This window comes from Pleurodeles waltl, chromosome 4_1 (assembly GCF_031143425.1).
Source record: "Pleurodeles waltl isolate 20211129_DDA chromosome 4_1, aPleWal1.hap1.20221129, whole genome shotgun sequence".
NCBI lineage: Eukaryota > Metazoa > Chordata > Amphibia > Caudata > Salamandridae > Pleurodeles > Pleurodeles waltl.
The window spans coordinates 893,306,125-893,324,904 of NC_090442.1; the positions used below are offsets into that span (position 1 = coordinate 893,306,125).

The following is an 18,780-nucleotide window of genomic DNA, read 5'->3' on the forward strand; positions in this document are numbered from 1 at the left end:
CATGATGTGCAATACAAGAAAGTGCATTCTAAGCCTACACTATGTTTATCTGTCAACTGCTTACTTGGCAGGATATTAAGGATTCATGTCATTTGTAGTCTAAGGTTTTAGGCCATACAGTTTATTTTTATATAACTGGTTGTGGAGTTTTCTTTGTGGTGTAATTATTCTGTCACTGGGTTGTGTGTGTTGTGCGAACACTTTACACATTGCCTCTGGAATAAGCCTGACTGCTCGTGCCAAGCTAGGAAGGAGGTGAGCAGGGGTTATCTTAGGTGCATATCTCCCCTGCCCTGACTAGATTGGTGGTTACTACCTGGCTTAGGTGTCTTCCCTAGCCAACCAGAAACCCCATTTCTAACAAGACAATACTGTGTACTAATTTGTCTTAGGTCTACGGGATAAAAAAACAACGTTGAGACACCTTTGCTATATCTTTGTAGAGGGAGGAAGGCCTTACTAGATCTTTACTGATAGGCTAGAGATCCGTTTTGTAACTACTCTGTACCCCAAAAATCAATAAATTGCTTCCCGGATGGTCTACTTAAGAACCAGTGTGGCTACCTTTAGGGGTGGTGCCCCTACATTGCTTTGCTGAAGTGTACAAATCTAAATGTTGAATACAGTTGTAATCTACTGTTGGAAGTTAAGGGACGCTTCTGTAGGGCTAAAATGAAAAATGGCAGGGCAAACAGGATATTCAGTGATGGACGCCCCCACCCCTGCTTTTGGACTATTAATTGCTACAGCAAAAGCAGTAAAATTAGAACTTTTCTCACACTGTATTGCCACAGCACGGCACTGGCAAGAGATAGTCATGTGATCTGTTGGTGAACGAGGATACGAACGTCTGCATCCTTCCTACGCTGCTGTTCTGCATGCTGAGAAACCTGGACATTTAGGGCCGTATTTATACTCCGTTTGCGCCGAATTTGCGTCGTTTTTTTCGACGCAAATTCGACGCTAAACTAACGCCAACTAACGCCATATTTATACTATGGCGTTAGAGGCGTATAGCGCCAAAGTTCCCGGAATGTGCGTCATTTTTTAGCGTGAACCCCTTCCTTGCGTTAATGATATGCAAGGGAGGCGTTCCCGTCTAAAAAATGACTCCCAGGCCTTTACGTGGTATTTATACTCCCGGGCAAAAGAGACGCCCGGGAGTGGGCGTGGCTAAAAACGGCGCATTTGCGCCGCTTTTTAACGCCTGGGTCAGGCATGGCGTTAAGGGACAAGTGGGCTCAAAATGAGCCCAGAGTGCCCTCCCCTGCCCCCAGGGACCCCCCCTGCCACCCTTGCCCACCCCAGGAGGACACCCAAGGCTGGAGGGACCCACCCCAGGGACATTCAGGTAAGTTCAGGTAAGTATTTGTTTTTTTTTTTTAATAATTTTTTTTGGCATAGGGGGGCCTGATTTGTGCCCCCCTACATGCCACTATGCCCAATGACCATGCCCAGGGGACAGAAGTCCCCTGGGCATGGCCATTGGGCAAGGGGGCATGACTCCTATCTTTACAATGATAGGAGTCATGTTGATGGGGGATGGGCGTCGTTAAAAAATGGCGCAAGTCGGGTTAAGACGATTTTTTTGCCTCAACCTGACTTGCCCCATTTTAAGACGCCCTAACGTCATTTTTGCCCAACGCCGGCGCTGCCTGGTCTACGTGGTTTTTTTCCACGCACACCAGGCAGCGCCGGTCTGCTTGCGCCGGCTAACGCCATTCCATAAATACGGCGCCCGCATGGCGCTTCAGAATGGCGTTAGACGGCGCAAAATTTTTTGACGCTAAACTGCGTTAGCGCAGTTTAGCGTCAAAAAGTATAAATATGGGCCTTAGAACGGCCTACGCACGTGTGTGCACGTTTATCATAATGGCTTTTTTATATGTTTCAACTAATCAAACTGCACAGCGTTTGCAATATTCGCAACGATGTAAAAATCTCTTCCTTACCCCTCAAAGGTTGAATATTGACAAAGCTAAACCAGTGCGGCATAGCAGAAAGACGTTTACTTTGCGTCGCCTCCGGTGCTCGATGCAGTTGAAAATCAATTCCATTCTTAGCAAAAAATATACTAATCTCTTTGCACAGCATTGCACACCATGTATGCCACACAAAATGAATTATGTAATCATTATAATCATGCGCACCCTTAAATCAGCAATGGACTAGTGTTCTCACAAAAGCAATTAGAGCCTTAGGAAGGAAAATGAACTACTCTCGCCCACAAGCAATAACAGTCCAGAGAAAATACGAGATGAGGGCAGCTAAACACCGAGTTAAAAAATACAGTTCGGGACTTTAATTGAACCGGTCTCTCAAAGATATGAAGATTTTAAAGTGGATGCTATTTTATAATTATTGAAAAAAAAATGCATATGTCATTTAACTATAAACGGAAAACTATAATTTAGACCAGCAAAAATGTGTTAACCAGAGATAAAAAACACACAACAGAAACAGATGCTCTTCTACTTATGTTCTTTTGGTGAAAACATGACATCGAAATTAAAGCTTCATTCTTAAATTTTAAAATAATTTTTCATCCATAAATGTTAGTTTAACATTATTTTTCACATCGTACTAAGAAAACCGGTGGACCTATTTAAATATGTTAAAATTATGCAAACTCTTGTACAGAAATATTTTACACAATTAGCAAACTTTATTATAAACACAAGATGTGTAATTTGCTAAATTCTTACAGCAAATATCATTTTTTATCAAAGTTACCATATTTCACACAAAGATTCTTTCTTTCTCGTAAGGCCATTTGATGACATTTTTGTACAGTTCTTTGCTCAAAGTGGATTTAAAAAGGTATGAAAGAATACAAAGAAACGTGTTAAAAATGTTGCCTCGTGTCAAAATTTAAATTAGTTAACGTGATCTGAGTTGAAACCAACTTCAGATACAGTACCTCCAACCACACACATAGTGTACATAAAACATTGTGTAAACTCACAGCTCCTTGACTATGTGATCAGTTTTACAGTTGTATCAAAACAGCAAGAAATGAGGTGCGGTTATGTTTCTTTCCCAAAGGATAAAATATTAGCACCATAGCAGGTGAAGTAATGTGACTTTCAGGTTGGCATGTATCAGGTAGGAAACACTTGTGAAAACCATACGTACTGTTATAGAATTCGATCATTAGCGTCACCCTCATTTATTTACTTTCCTTTACCGCTCTAAAAACTGCCAATGCCTACGAAATATTACTTCCCAGGTCTAGTTTTTACACGGTTTTTTAACTAGACACCAATACATTAATAGTTTCGGTTTGGGATACTGCCGTAATTCGACCCTGTGCAGTGCTATAAAGTGATTTAATTGTGCCACAAACGAGTTGCAGTATTTTTATTGTGGAAAGGTGTGCACGAGCCCCTAGGCTGAGACAGAAAAACGACTTACACTTATGACCTAGATGTCGGATATTCAGGTGTTTTGGGAGCTGTCACTGACATACCAAGGGCGTCATGGACCGTAATGTAAGCAATGGAAAGGGACCCCCTCCCTGGATTGGTTGGTAAAGACAGCCACAACTGGGTTCTGTGGGTCCTGACGCCCCTAGCTCTCGTAACACTGGACCTGCAGCACTAGCAGTAGTTAATCTCTGCTCTCTCTAGTATTACTAGGATTTAACATCTAGTTCAGTTCAATCAACCCTTGCGTTATTTTTAAAATGTCCTCCATTGCAAAGAACACACCATCTAATAAGCACAGCGAGCTATAGGACATCCTAACAGTGAGTTCCGACAGAGGCAAACGTGGACATTTCTCGACGAATAGTGCTGAAGGGAGAGAGCTCCAGCTCAGTGGTATACTCATTGTCATTGTCATCGCTTGTCGCCACTGAAGACTTCTGGGCGCACTCTTCACAGCAGCAACAGCAGCATTCCATGAAAGCTCTGCTGAAAGGCTTGCAAAAACAGAATAGAAGAATCGGGGTCACACAAGACTTAAAAAACAAGAGAAACTGGCTGATCAGGTGAAGAAGGTCCATTGTCTGTTGAGAGACCCCTGTGGACATGTAGGTCGTAGCAATATTGCAGATATTCTCAGGAATGATACAAAATCCATACAAAATGGTCAAGGCCACAACTGTACAGTTCATTTGGCTCTCAAGATGAATTTGCCGCTTGTTGCCTCTTGTGGAAGACTTCTCTGCTCTTTTGATTTTCCTGGCTGTCACTATAGAGCATGTGATGGTGAAAACAGTAGGAAGGCAAAAGTAGCAGCCGAAGTACCACCAGAGTCTTGCACCATCATAAGTGAGAGCCAACACATAGATTGTGTCAGGAAGGTCTGTGGATATCTTCACTACGCAGCGGTCTGCAGGCGGACTGCCGCTCATCTCAGGACTCTCCTTGATCCTCTGACGCAATATAATTTCAGGCAGTGCTAAAACCAGTGCACCAAACCATATGACAGCTAACTTTGCTGTGGTTGATTTGCAGTTCTCAATCATTTCGTAATACATTTGCACATTGGTGGCAGCACGAAACCGGTCTATGCACAGGGCACATAATGTAAATGTTGTCACTCCAAGAGAGGCTACCTGGAAAATGGAGAAATACAAAGGTGTCATAGAATAGAATTTCATTAAATTTGATCAAATATTTGTTTAACAAGTGATAGAAAATAGTAAATAAAATAAGTCAATGAAAATTAGATATAAAAAAGCACTTTGAAAATAGATTGAATGCTAACGTTCTTGAACACTTTTGCTTGAAATTAGGTTTTAATGGCAAACACATCAATAAAGGTTGCAATTACAATGCTTGATTGTTTCAGCTTAATAATGTCGAACATCACCTCCGAAGCCCTTGTCCTCTGCTGACAGCACCCACACTAACAAACCTGGAAATATCGTGTGTTCCCCTTTGGACGCCTTCAGTCCCATAGAGTATATAGTATATGCATTGAACTTCTAACAGTCCCACACAGTTCTCCTTCGCTTCTCTCACAGACATTAACTTTGCCACACACATCTCTTTAATCTTCTAATAACCTCTCTTGTTGACCATTAGTGACACCAGGTTGGTTGGATTGTGGACTATTGGAGGGCACAATATAAATTCCTCACCATACTTACATTCAAAGAACAATCCTCACACACTTTGTTCAGTTAGACTCTAGCTAGTACACTCTAGTGGGCCATTCAATATCTCCAGGTTGCTCCTAAGCCTTCCCCTGCAGTTTTTAATTCCTTTGCACCATTCCAAATGTAAGCATCCCCCTCATGAATACATTTATGACACACATGTTTCATTGTCTTTGCACCGAACACTTTGAGTATAAATGTGTACATCTAAATCCATAATACTGTTTTTTGTTCATCCGCCAAATGTCATATCGCATCATTTGTTCCGTATGCTTCAACCACAAATACTGCTGTGATCTCTGAACTGTTTGATTGTTCTATACTATTCAGAAACATATTGTTAGTTATCAGTACATACAAACAACATAATATGCATTCAGAGAGCGGGCACAAGATGTGCGTCACAAGCATAGAGACTACAGCATAAATACTAAACGTCTTGTTCACAAACTGCATTTTGTAGTATGTAAAGTAGTAATACTCACATACTGCAAATTTGTATTCACAAGCTTACAATTGCGTACCTCCATCTTTTCTTTCTTTTGTCATTTGCAGCAAAAATATTGGGGAAAAAACAGTAGACTTAAAAAAGTGGCATGTCAAAAATTTTGTGTTTTGAAAAAATAAAATGAAAAAAGTTATGGATGCAAAAAGTAAGCTGTGCCTTGTTGTGCAAAATGCACTGGCAGCTCCTCTCTAGTTTAGCATCCATCTGCTAAACAGGGGAGGAGCATCTGCAAGGAGCTGAGGAAGGAGGTTGAAGACTAGCAAGAGGTTTAGGATCTAGGGAAAGGTAGCATTAAGGGGTAGTTTGGGGTTTAAGGGGTTCAAGGATGGCATTAAGAGGTCATTAGAAATAGGATAAAATTAGAAAAGTTAAGGAATACATGTCATAAAAACAGCTTTCAAAATTCAACATATTTTGCCTGACAGGCTAAGAGAAACCCACTTGCACAAAAGAGTAAGACCACTGCTCGTCGGAAAGTACATTTCTAATGTTACTTCTGTCCTAATGGATTAAAAACAGCAGACCATATGCTTATCAGCGTACACCATTATCATCAGGCATACATATACATCCACATGTCCACATGCAGACACATTCTTAGTTTCCACCACACACGCTTATGATTTGCTTGGTGCGCACATGCACTTCTCCCCATGTCCCCATAAACAGACGCATTGTAATACCACACTGCAGGCCACTTCTGGTGTTAAGCAGCCCATTTATTATGCAATATAAGAGCAATTGTATATTTAAAATCGACAGAAATATTATAAATGGCATTGCTTAAGTTTACTTTTATGTTTTTGCATTTTCAGAACGTTGTAACTAATGGGCATGTCTGCACATATCTTAAATATATTTTCATGCTCTGTTCTGAAAATGAATGCCACGTAAGGCTGAGGACTACTCTCACGGATTATTTGTACTTTACACTGCAGTATTGCACATGACAATTTTATAAGGAGTCTGATCAGTTTTAACCGTGAATTCGGACTGCTTCAACCACTGAGAAGGTTTTTATAGAACACGTATCGTCAAGCACCGAGGTGATATATGTAAACTGTTAATATATAGACGGTGTTAAATATTATTTCATCAGCTCTTCCAACATACTTTATAAACCGATAGTAAAAATAAACTATGCTTGACACCTTCAATTAAGCCGCCACATACAGCATTGCTCGGGAATCCGAACCTGTGCCATTTGTCAAGCCTTAAACTGACATTATTAATTCCATACTGTCACTTTACTGTCATTTATCTAAATTAGGCGTCCTATAAAGACAACTTAGTGATGAAATCTGTATTCGGTGTGAAACGCTTCTGTTGGAAAATCATTTATTTTCATTTAGTCTGGCACATGCCCTATGCCTCAATTAATTTAAAGAATGCCTGGCAAACAGAATAAATATATATTTCTGTAGGTTCCTTCCTCCGCTGTGAATATATTTCTGACATTTTGGGTAGGGTAATTACCGAGTAGTCCTTCAAATCTGTGACAGTGTCACATTCACGTGAGTAGTCCAAATTCCCAAAATTTACTAATTTGGAGTTTCCAAAAACCACATAAGTGAATACAGTAGAAATATGCATTTGCGCATTTAGCTTTTTGTCTCTCTGCAGGATAAATATTTTTATATAGTGAAATACCTGCTCCTAAATTTGCATTGCGTATGAGTGTGGGTGTGTTCCCTTCTCACTTTGAAAAAACAATTACTCCTGCTTTACCACGACAAGTTTTATATGCTGCTCCAGTGTAGGAAATATCCTTAAACTGGGCTGTGAATATACACTGATTCTAGAGTTTATGGGTGTTCACTGCATTTTGACGGGCCATTGGCCCATAAATCTCACTTCCGGGCTCTAATGGTAAATGTATGACAGTGGAAAATGAAGATTTTTTTAGCCAGCGTAGGGAAAAAGTAGGTTTTATTAAAGACAAGGAGGGGGTATTACAAGGAGCACTACTTTAACTGCCAAATCTCAACATAAATCCAAACATCAAAGGGGTGACAAAGACAGTGAATCTTCAAAAGACCATAATTCCCTACTTCAAGCATCTTTTGACTGACACTTTTGGCAGAGATAAGCGATTTTCCTAATCACGTTCACATGAAATAACTAATATCACTTTGTTTGTATTATTAGAATTCAGACGTTCCTTAAGTATTTTGTTTAATTTATGATTGGTATGATATGCATAAATTATGTTTCCATATTTTAAGAATCTATGCGTAAATCTGTGCATCTCTTGCACTAGCCCCCTTCAACCTTCCCCCTCCACCACCCATGTACATACGTTTTCAGTTTTACCTTTGTGGGCTCATTCACATCATGCCTCCTTTGACCTGTAGTTTGGGTGGAAACATCTCCCTTTTAATTATGTTTCATTATTTAGGAGTGTTTAGGTGACAGCAACATACAGCTTTGGCTGTCTGTTGGCCAGGCCTATTGTTCCCAACATACATATAGTGGGCATTGAGTCAGCCCTTTGATCATCTCTGAATGCCTTTGTTGGCTGTTTCCCTACCCTGGTCCTGAGTCAATGCCTTCCTGCCCTTTTCATGTGTATGTTCTACCTAGAGGAATTTCAGTCTTGCAGTATTTTGACTGGAGGACTTGTATTGTTCCCCTACAGACTTTTTTACACCCAGTGAACTACTTTTTTCTTTCTTTGCAATCACCCCATGGGACATCATGAGATTTCTTGCTATACCATTTCTACTGCTTCATCATTCAACTTTAGTTTAATGTTACATCGCCTCTGTTTTTCATTTTTTTTCAATATTTTACTGATTGATTATGCATGCTTGCCATGCAGGTAAATTGAAAATGTTTTCTGGGATCATGGTGCATCCACATGCACATGTCTTGATGCATGTGTCATGATATTCACATCAGAGCATATTCATGCACATGGGTTGTGTCGTAGGTGCCATCTTGGTATATATTTTCTTTAGAAGAAAACACATTTCAAAACTGCCATTGCATGCAAGTGTGGGCATCTTAAAGCATGGGAATGCATGTGATTACCTTTAAAGTGAATTGGAACGTGTCCAAAATGGTTGCAAGTGGCTGAGATTTTAGCAAGCATTACACCCAACACCCTTGTGTTTTCTTGTGTAAATCTGTAGTGAACACATTCTAGTCCCAGAAGTGTTGTCTCAAACTTTTCTCCTTGATTTATCGATAAAATAACCATTAGGGTTAATTTTAACCCCTGTTGATTACTGTGCACTGAACAATATTTTTGACAAGCAAGCACAGTATATAATCACAAGTTATTAAATATCTACGTGTTGGCCCTGGCCCTTTTGGCAGGTTCATCCCCTGACGTTTTGACTCCTTCCTCCTATTTCTTCTGACCTCCCGCTGTTGGCTATAGGACTTTGAGCACTTTATCATTGCTGACCAGGGCTAAAGTGCAGATGCTCTCCCTTCTAAAGTTGGTACTATTGGCTTGTACCTGTTTGGCATATTTAATTTACCTGTAAGTCCCTCGTAGAGTGGTATCTCTATATCCAGGGCCTGTAAATTAAATGCTACTAGTGGGCCTGCAGCACTGCTTGCGCCTCCCACTGAAGTAGCCTTTCAAACCTGTCTCAGGCCTGCTAGCGCAGGGCCTGTGTGAGCAGTTTTCTGCAACAGAAACCTGGCATCTAAATTTACTTGCCCGGCCTAGAACTTCCCTTTTACTACATGTAAGTTACGCCTAAGGTAAGCCCTAGCTAGCCCTATGGGCAGGGTGCTATGTTTGTAGAAGGCAGGACATGTGCCTAGTAGCGTGGCCTGTACTGGTAGTGATGAACAGCCTATTTGGTTTCTCACTGCTGTGAGTACTGCCTTATCATAGGATTGCATTGGAAATGCCCTGCCTTATGTCAAGGGGGTATAGTCTGATTTATGAGGGGTAGCGTAGGCATGTTTGGTATGGTTGTAATGGTGGTGAGAAAGGCTGCTTACTGGTGTAAGGGGATTTTTTATTACTATTACAGAAATGCCACTTCTAGAAAGTGAGCATTTTTCTGTGCTTATGACTCTGGTGTTTTGCAGCTTGACTCCAATCCACATCTGGGCAGAGTGACAGTTGGGCCTTGTGCATACTTTTCAGACAGCCTTAACACAGGGAGGGTGGAGGTGTCACAAAGGTGCATCTGCATACTGAATATTCTTCCTGGGCTGAGAGAAGGGAGAGGCAGGGCACTCCTGCATTTGTAAAGGCTGCGCCCTGGCCTCACACAATAGGGTAGTTTACCCCCAAGTGATGTTTGGAGCCTGAGCTGGAGGAGAGAGGTGTCACTCCCAGAACCTGTTGTAACTGGTTCGAACCTCCTCTCCACTTCTTTGTAAACACATTGTTAAACTGATTATAAGTACAGGGGAGTTTTCCCCACAATTTGGAGACACCTTGGAACTTACTTGGAACTGGACACAGAATGCTGGAAGGACTCACCAGGAACCACCATGGACTGCTACTGTTGTGCTGACCTGTGACCTGCTTGGTTATTGTACGGAACTGCCACTTGCTTGCATTCACCTTGTACTGGCCTGCTGCTGGGCCCTGTCGCCTGTGCTCCTGTTCTGTTTCTGCTGTCCCCCAGGGGCTGGGTGCCGTAGCCCTGGGGCCCTGCAACACGTTCCTAGCACCTGGAGAGTGATTTGCCATCTTTCCCTGAAGCACTGTAAAAGTGCTTTTTATGTGGTGCATTTTGCGCTTAAAAGCGCTTCCTAGGTGGTGTCTTTGCGCTTGGTAAAGCGCCTGCTTGAACCCTGGAATCACAGCCGCGACCCGGGCGTTATTGATTTTGAAGACGAGCCGGAGACGCGCTACCCCTAGAACACCTGAGGCACCAACAGAGTGAAGTGGTACTACATGTACCCAGGGCCTGTAAATTAAATGCTGCTGGTAGGCCTGCAGCACTTATCATGCCATCAACTCAAGGAACCAATTAATATGCCATTGCAGCCTGAGTGTGCTGTTTTTAAACTGCCAGGCAGACCTGACAAAATAAACCTTTTGCCAGGCCCACCCCTTCCTTTTTAATACATATAAGTCACCCGTAGGGTAGGCCCTGAACTGCCCTGACAGCAGATGAAGTTTATTTGATAAGTGGGACATATACTTTGAAGTTTTACACGTCCTGGCAGTGGAAAACTCTTACATTTATTTTTCACTACAGCAAGGCCTACCTCTCCCATAGGATAACATTGGAGCAACACCAGGGGCTTGCAATGCGAGTGCCTGCATGAGGAATGTGTTGCACCATGGTACTTCCAATGGTGCTGCGAGGATGATGCATTGATTCTACCTGGGGTTGTGTCTAGTCCAAAGATGGGCTGGCAGGGCAACTTCACGCCCACATTCAAGGGTCCGTGGCCAGGGTAGAACCACTTTGCAGGGTAGGACTCACAGTTGCCTAGTCCAGGTACTGGTTATTAAATACAGCAGCAACAAGAATAATAATTACAACAAGAATAATAATCCCATCATCATCATCATGATAAACAAAATGCATTTTTCCATATGGCTTAAAACTATACAAGGCAATTAATTTTACTGGTATGTTCATTTGTGCAGTTTGCATGCCCTCCTGAAGTGGTTGCATAATATATAGATGGACCGCTTTCTAATATTTTTGAGTGCCTCAGTAAACAGCACACTGAGGTCATGCAGCCATTGAAAAGAAGCACTGTCTCACAGGAACCTTCTGGAGAATGCCAGTTCACGGATTGTGAGACACACCAGCTTCAAACATTTCCTTTAATGCCTTTCATGTACAAGTCGTATTAACAATGTAAAATTGAGGTTAAGAACAACTCATCGTTGAGGTTAATGAGCCCTGCCCAGTCTTTAGCGCAAACTACAGCACAAACGAGTCATTCGTCTGCCAAGGTGCGTAGTAATGTATTCTCCAAGGACTAGTCAATATGTACTCATTTTAAATTTTTATATTTTGCAGCATTCTATTAATGGAATTTCTTTGACAATTAAGCCATAAAGCTGATGACTTTGCTACTAGGCCTAATTATGTATCTGTGTTTACACATTAAACATTGAAATACACTTGCATCATGCGAGAAAACACGTTAGAATTTTTTATTCAGGCTCGGTTAGGGTAATGAAACTGCTGCACCTACACCCTACACAAACCAGCACCCCTTAATTATACATTCGTGAGCCGCTCGTGCTCGACGAAAACCGATAATGTCGTTTTTGCTGAGCATCTATGCCAAATACGGTGGCATAACTCAACATGACGGGGCCCTCATGCATAATATGCTAATGAGAGCGTGAGATTCCTGCCTCCCACATAATTACTTAACAGTCACTCCTGGAAACCCTCAGCTTTATTGACAGCTCTGTTTTGCTGCCAGCGTTTTCGACTTTGAATTTTCATTACCGTGGAGTACTTAAAATGTATTGGGCCATGGCAAGACACTACCAAGAGGGTCCTAAGAGGGATGGTGCCATCCCTGCATCACAGAGTATTTAGGGGTGTATACACACCTCTGCTGTGCATTATTGCACCACGTAGCATTTAGGGGTGTATACACACCTCTGCTATGCATTATATCACATACAAGAAACCTAGGGCCAGATGTATCAATGTTTTTTGCATTCGCAAACGGTGCGAATATCCGTTTGCGAATGCAAAAAGCCAGTTCAGAATGTATGAAAGACATTCTGAACGCAATTTTAAGGAATCTCTAAATAAGAAATCGCAAATAAGGATTCCTTATTTGCGATTTCTTAGCACATGTAAAAGCCATTCCTAAATGCGATTTGGGCATTTAGGAATCGCTAATTACCACCAGGTGAAATGCATTTTTAAAATGTACATGTAAAGCACACATGCCCTTTTAGCATGTGTGCACCTTACATGTCCCCCAAAAAAGTTTTGGGGTGCAGCAGAGGGGGCCTTAGGCCCCCAGCACCCTGGGGTTTTGCATTTCCAAAATTGTGATTTCTGGTTAAGAAATCGCAATTTTGGAAATGCAAAAAATTTGCTGAAATGGGCCAACAGGCCCATAGGTGCGAATGGGGACAGATTCTCTATTTGCGATTCGGTAATAGCATTTGCGATTTTTAAGAAATCGCTATTACCGAATCGCAAAAATCATACATACCTTTTTGCATTTCTGAAATAGCGATTTCTTAAAAATCGCTATTTGAGAATCGCAAATCGGTTATATGATACATCTGGCCCCTAGTCTCTCTGGCCTCAATGGTATTTTAGATCTCAGACCTCTGCTGGTTGCCACCTTTCTGGGGCGCTTGTGATATTATTGCATTCCACAACAATATGTGACCATAACTGAATCACTGCCACCATGGCATGCATAATTTACAGCTGTGACATTAGACAATGTAGTCTAATAGACCAGTGTAAATAAATACATCCAGCAGAGTCTAAACTATCAATGAGCTCAAGAAACAAGTCCAAGTCCTGGCTCCCTCTTCGGTGTTAGCGGTCCATCTCGTTCTCCAAGGACTAGAAGGAGGCTTGAAGTAGCTCAACAGATGTGGCACAATCAATAGCAGACATCTCTCTGGTGTTGTGCAAGCACAAGATTCTAAAGAGCATTTTTGATTCCAGGCAGGCCTGCAGTAGACAGCATCCTCTCTGATGAGGGAAAATCTGCCCCAAACAGACAGGTTGGATTATTGAGCTGTAAGATTGCTTTTCAACTTTGCCAGCGGGCTAACCATTTACCAAGGACAGACTATATGCTGAAAACCGACTCCAACAACTGTAAGAGGTACAAAAGCACAGTTCTTTCCGAATGTGGTGCTGTGTACTGTCCTTATCGTCAAATTGAGGACTCAGTACTCGAATGAAACCTTGTTGGCCTGCCCTTCTGTACCTGCTGCCCCTTGAAAAGGTGAACGACCTCTCTCCAAGCACAAGCTCTATAGGTGTACAGGCAAAACATGCAAAAAGTCCCTCTCTAATCCTCACCAATGATCGAAGGAGAGCTAGCCAGACTAGAAGTGCTGGTACGGTGCTTGGTGATTCTGCCAAGTGAGCACACTCTTTGACTGTATCTTTCTGAGTACCTATTAGCACTATTGTGTAGTACTGTGTATCAGCTCATTGACACTCTTATTTTTTATGGTTAGCAGAAAAAGTGATACGCATCCATTATATAATTTTACCATAAGCATTGAAAAACTTTTAATGTGATAAGATTATTAACGGAAGGACCTTCTATCAATATGAAGTGACTTGAAATCAATATAATTTTATCAGTCTAACAAAATAGTTCTATAGCCGATGGATTGTGCCACGTATCGACCACACATCAACCAATATTCATTAAAGTATTTTTCCCCCATAATGATTGTTTTAGAAAAATACACAATAGTCCATACTGAGTCTTAGGTCCTAGAGTAAAACAGACTTTGATTATATGAGTGCTTATCTACCAGGCAGGCAGATATCTTGTGTTGCTGAAGACTCTGAAGCTCTGCTGTGCAGGTGCCATGTTCAATGTATCCACAAAGTAAATCTTTTTGTTTTTCAAAAACAACCTCCCAAAGCAATTTTGGAGCATAACAACAAAAAGCCCTTGGCATGCAAAAAGCTTTCTTCCTGCAAACATTACTTTGGCTGACAGCTCACAGTCAATCAGATTGTTGATCAAAGGAATCCACCGAATGAAACAACAGAGGATCTATTGGCAGAAACACTGCCCTTTATCTGAATCTCACTTGATAGGGAGCCGTGACTTTGGTGGATAGGTGTGTCCACCATGTCTCTGCTGGGATACCTTGTCTGCTAAACTCTAATTAATACCATATGGCTTTCATTATGACTGGTCTCGTAATACTCATAGGGCCAGTAACAGCAGGTGATGGTCCCATCAGAATTATGAGAGGCACTGTGTTTTCGTCTATCTGTGTTTGTCTTGTTTGCAAATGAAAATTTCAGAGGCGGTGGTAGAACTCCTTTGAGAGTGCCATGGGGCTAGCAAGAGTTCCCTTGGCCCAACCATAGGTGTTGAGGCTTTTTACCCTAGATGTCCTGGGGCTGACTTACTCTTAATTCTGAGTTACTGGGTCAAGTACTTCTTCTGCACTTGACTCTCATGGTATGTGTGGTTCGAGCAGTCCAAGGATCCCTTGGGTGGGAGGTGGAACATGGGCTCACAATTTAGCAAGAGTGCAGCAGCAATAAATCATTTTCCAACCAATTACTCACTTTTATGAAAAAAGAGAAGTATTTTATTTCTCTTATTATACACACAAAGGAAAAAATATGACATTCACAAACAATTACTGAGCCCCCAGAGGTCGGGGTTCTAGTGGGACTTTGGTGGTCTGCTGCCCGCTCCCTCCTTGCTCTAGCGATAGTGGTTATTAACCATTTACTATTGGTAAAATACAGAGTATGCCCCACTAAAAGACTGCACCCCCAGAGTCTACTTTGACTCTAATTTAAACACCACAGTTTTCTAACATGTTCCCCCATGGCTGATATGCCTGAATCCAGTCACACACGCACCAGCAGGATGCAAGCGGCTGGATGTCTTGAGTGCGCCCCTTCCACAAGAGCTCACAATGGCTGCTGCTGAGTTCACGTGAGTCGGCCAAATGAAGCGCAGGAGGCTGCATTCAGCGAGTTCACTAGGGGTTACGCTCCCAAAGTAGCCAGAGGGTCTCTGCAACTTCTCCTATCGGGTAATTGTCCAGTTCGTCTCCTGGTCAGGCGTGTCTGTGACAATCCTGTCTTGGGTACCTTGCCTGAGTGATAGTTCACTAGAACTCCCACAATGTCTTCACTTCTCTAGCAGAAAGTGGCAGATCAGGTCACAATCCTTAATGCTCCTGGTGACCCTCTCTTGCAAAAGAGGACTCTGTATATCAGAGTACACAGGTTCCTGCCCAACTGGCATTGTAAAATCCATTACAGGCCTCCCTCAGTCTACTGGGTCACTGCCCGCTATCCTGCAAGACTATGGCCCTTACCACGCAGCAGTCTTTTCCACAGTGACCCCAGGCTTGCCGACTCGCCACCACGCATGGGCTCTGGCCTGATCAGCACAGCACATGGCTCAATTCACTAATGCCCTCTCCTGTCATACGAGAATCACCATATCTGTCCCGCACGTAGACAATGACCTGATTGTTGCAGCAGTTCTTTCCCCACATCTCACACAAGGATTACACTGGACAGGACTCCCCACTTGAACTTGCTCCCTTCAACACTCTCCTCTCCTCTTCCTCACAGGGCACACTTGTCTTGGCAAGCAGGCAGGTGTTGGTGATCTCGGCTCCAGGGCAAGTGGTCTTAGTTTCCCTGAATGATATCCCTGACCCAGCAGGAAGACTAGCAGGCCTTGGCCCCCGTCCATGTCACAGGCAGGAGTCTTGCAGAGCTTCTCCTCATCACATAGGACGTCTTGCTGCTTGGCTGATGACAATTTTGGGGTTTTAAAAACTTCCCTTATGTTAGTCCATTTCCAGAGACCTAATGTGATTTAGGATCTAAGGGGCTCATTTACAAGAAACAGGTTTTCTTGCGCCATTCTGCGTCCCCTTAACTAAGCCCCTTAACTAAGCCATGGGAGTGCTGTATTTACAATGCAGTGCTTCATGGTGCAAAGTGTCCACAACAGCATCAGAAATTCTGAAATTGTTGTGGTGCTAAACTTTAACATTGCTGGACTAGCTGGACTAGCCTCAAGATATTGGCATTAGTCCAGCAATGTTAAGGGGGCCCCATAGACAACAGCACAGCATCACCTTTAACACCTGCCCTGAGCAGGCCATTAAAAAAAAAGCTATGCTAGCGCAGCATGGTGCAGTGAAATCTTGTAGATTTCACTTTGCCATTTCTGTTGGGGTTTCAATGGGGGAACAGCTACCTTGCATACATTATACCTGGTGCAGATATGAAATGAGGTGCAAGGATTTACAAACAGGCGCAATAGTGACATTGCGTCAGTTTGTAGATATGTTGTGGGGTGGGGGACTGTTTTGCGCAGCCTTAGCATGAAAAAGTATACTAAGGTGGCCAAAATCCTTGTAAATGAGACCCTAAGTCTTTGATGTTTTATGATGGGGCCTGCTTCATTTGAGTTTTCCACTTCTCTGCTCTGTCTTCCTCTTGAAAATCACTCTGTCACAGCAGGAGCTACTCCAGTCCTACAGCAAAGGTCACAGGAGTGACTGGCATTCACAACAGTATGTTAGCTTTTGTGTATTGTACTTTTCACAGGCACACATACACCCATTCAGCATGAGTGCACTGCACACTGCTGCATGATAGTTGTACTGTACCCTTCCCAGGGACACATACACCCAGCGCAGATACACGACTCATACGCTACACAGCACTACACACCAAACCAATGTAGGCCAAGGGGTGAGATAAGCACACAGCAGCAGCACTTTTAAATGAGTGAGCTGGTAGGCCTCACTCCAGTGGCACAGGTTAAAAAGGACCAAATAACTCATACGTACCACTATACAGTATGCTGCCACCACCATGCTTGTGCAGCCTAAATCCTGGTGAATGCAGTAGCCTTTCACCATTATAAGGGTAACACTTTGGGTGCCCCTGCAGGTCCAACAAGACCGCAATCTGTGAGAAATGTCTATGTCATGGAATACATGCATGATTTGTGTTTGCCTATGACCATAAAAATCAGCATTAGGGATCCAAACATCATTAATGTTAGGCACTTAGGGCACGGTTGGACATCCATTGCCATGCAGAGGACTTTTCCGTCCCAACATGCTAAAAGCAGCCAAATTATCAGTGTGAACATTTAGAGGAAAATGAGAAATTAACTGGAATATCAGAGTCAGAAACATTGGTTCCCCCAGTAATTTCTCATTCCTACGGGGAAACCTTAGGGACCAGTGTCTAAGGGTTGTGATTTTCCTTGTCCCCTGAGTGACCAATACTCCTAGTATCAGTAACAGTTAACTCTGATGATTGCAAGTTGACACCTTGCATTCATCATCCTTTTTTGCAGCCATTAATTCCTAAGCTTGGCCAAGCAATGTTAACTGAGTCAGAGTACCATACATTACGGGTGCCCAGCTCAATTTCAGATCCACATCACAGTTTCAGGATAACCACCTATTATCTAAACAGCCGAATAATGTGACATGGATCTGGCTCTCCAGGACCTCTATATGACATCCTTTTCCCCAGTAGATTTGTTTCTTTCACATTCAGTAAACAGCTGTGAGAAATCTTTGGTTGCACTCCGTTCTATAAGTACAAGACAGTGATTTCGTGATCATAATTAAGTGAATATATTTGTTATTCATTTAAAGTATGAAACATAAGCTGGGAAGTTACAAACTTTTAAAGGTATGTTTTTGTATTTATCCTGTGCATACTGAAAAAGTGAAGACAGTAAACAATGAAACCTATTACCCTTTGTCACAGTACGTCAACTCATTTGGCACAGAATCAGAAAAAAGCATGGTGTAGTAAGTTTTACATTGAAGTATTGAGTGGAACCACTGGGATTTCGATTCAAATGTAAAACTGGTCCCAGCTATTCTAACTTTAGTTTTTTCATAAGTTTTACTTTAAATGGCTATCTTTAGCAATTAGTGTCTGATTAGCCTTGTACTTTAGCCATTGTGCCTACCATTGCCTCAATACCCTGAAGATTTAGAAACAGACCTTGCTTCTGCCTTTCAACCAGAGGCACGCCTCAATCTTGCAACTCTTTTTAGACTGATAATAAAGAGTGGCAGCACATAGGTCTGTCTTCCTGGAGCCTAGTGTGATCAGAAAAGTATTCAAACAATCATGTGGAATGCAGAACCATCACATCAAGAGGGACAATTATGCACCATTCCCCAAACCTTCAAAGGACCATCTTTCCTTCAGCAACATTTACTTATTGATTTTTAATTGTAAGTAATCCTGTCATCTTCATTAATAATGAAGCAGCTTTAGTGGCCAGACAACTAAATGGCACCAGATGCTGTTTTCTCCTTCCCCGAAGTACATTGTTAATACTTAGAAATAGATTCAAATTATTGCACCTTGCCAAAACGAAGGAAGCATCCAGCGGGCCCCACACTATGTTTTGGCATCTGGTCTTATACAAACTTAGGAAAAGCCTAGTGGGATGTACACTACAGTGTCATTTTGTATATGGTGAAATACTGAATATCTAGGACTTGGTAGAT

At 42.2% G+C, this 18,780-nt stretch overlaps 1 protein-coding gene across 1 annotated transcript in view; it reads right to left on the minus strand.

The window, feature by feature from the left end:
• Positions 1-2,643: 2,643 nt before the first annotated feature.
• The window catches only part of GPR37 (G protein-coupled receptor 37), a 110,593-nt gene continuing 94,456 nt past the window's right edge, over positions 2,644-18,780 (minus strand). Inside the window, exon 2 of the mRNA XM_069229647.1 lies at positions 2,644-4,561. Coding sequence (XP_069085748.1) covers positions 3,743-4,561 — 819 coding nt within the window. The 3' untranslated portion in view covers positions 2,644-3,742. The remainder of the gene's footprint in view (positions 4,562-18,780) is intronic.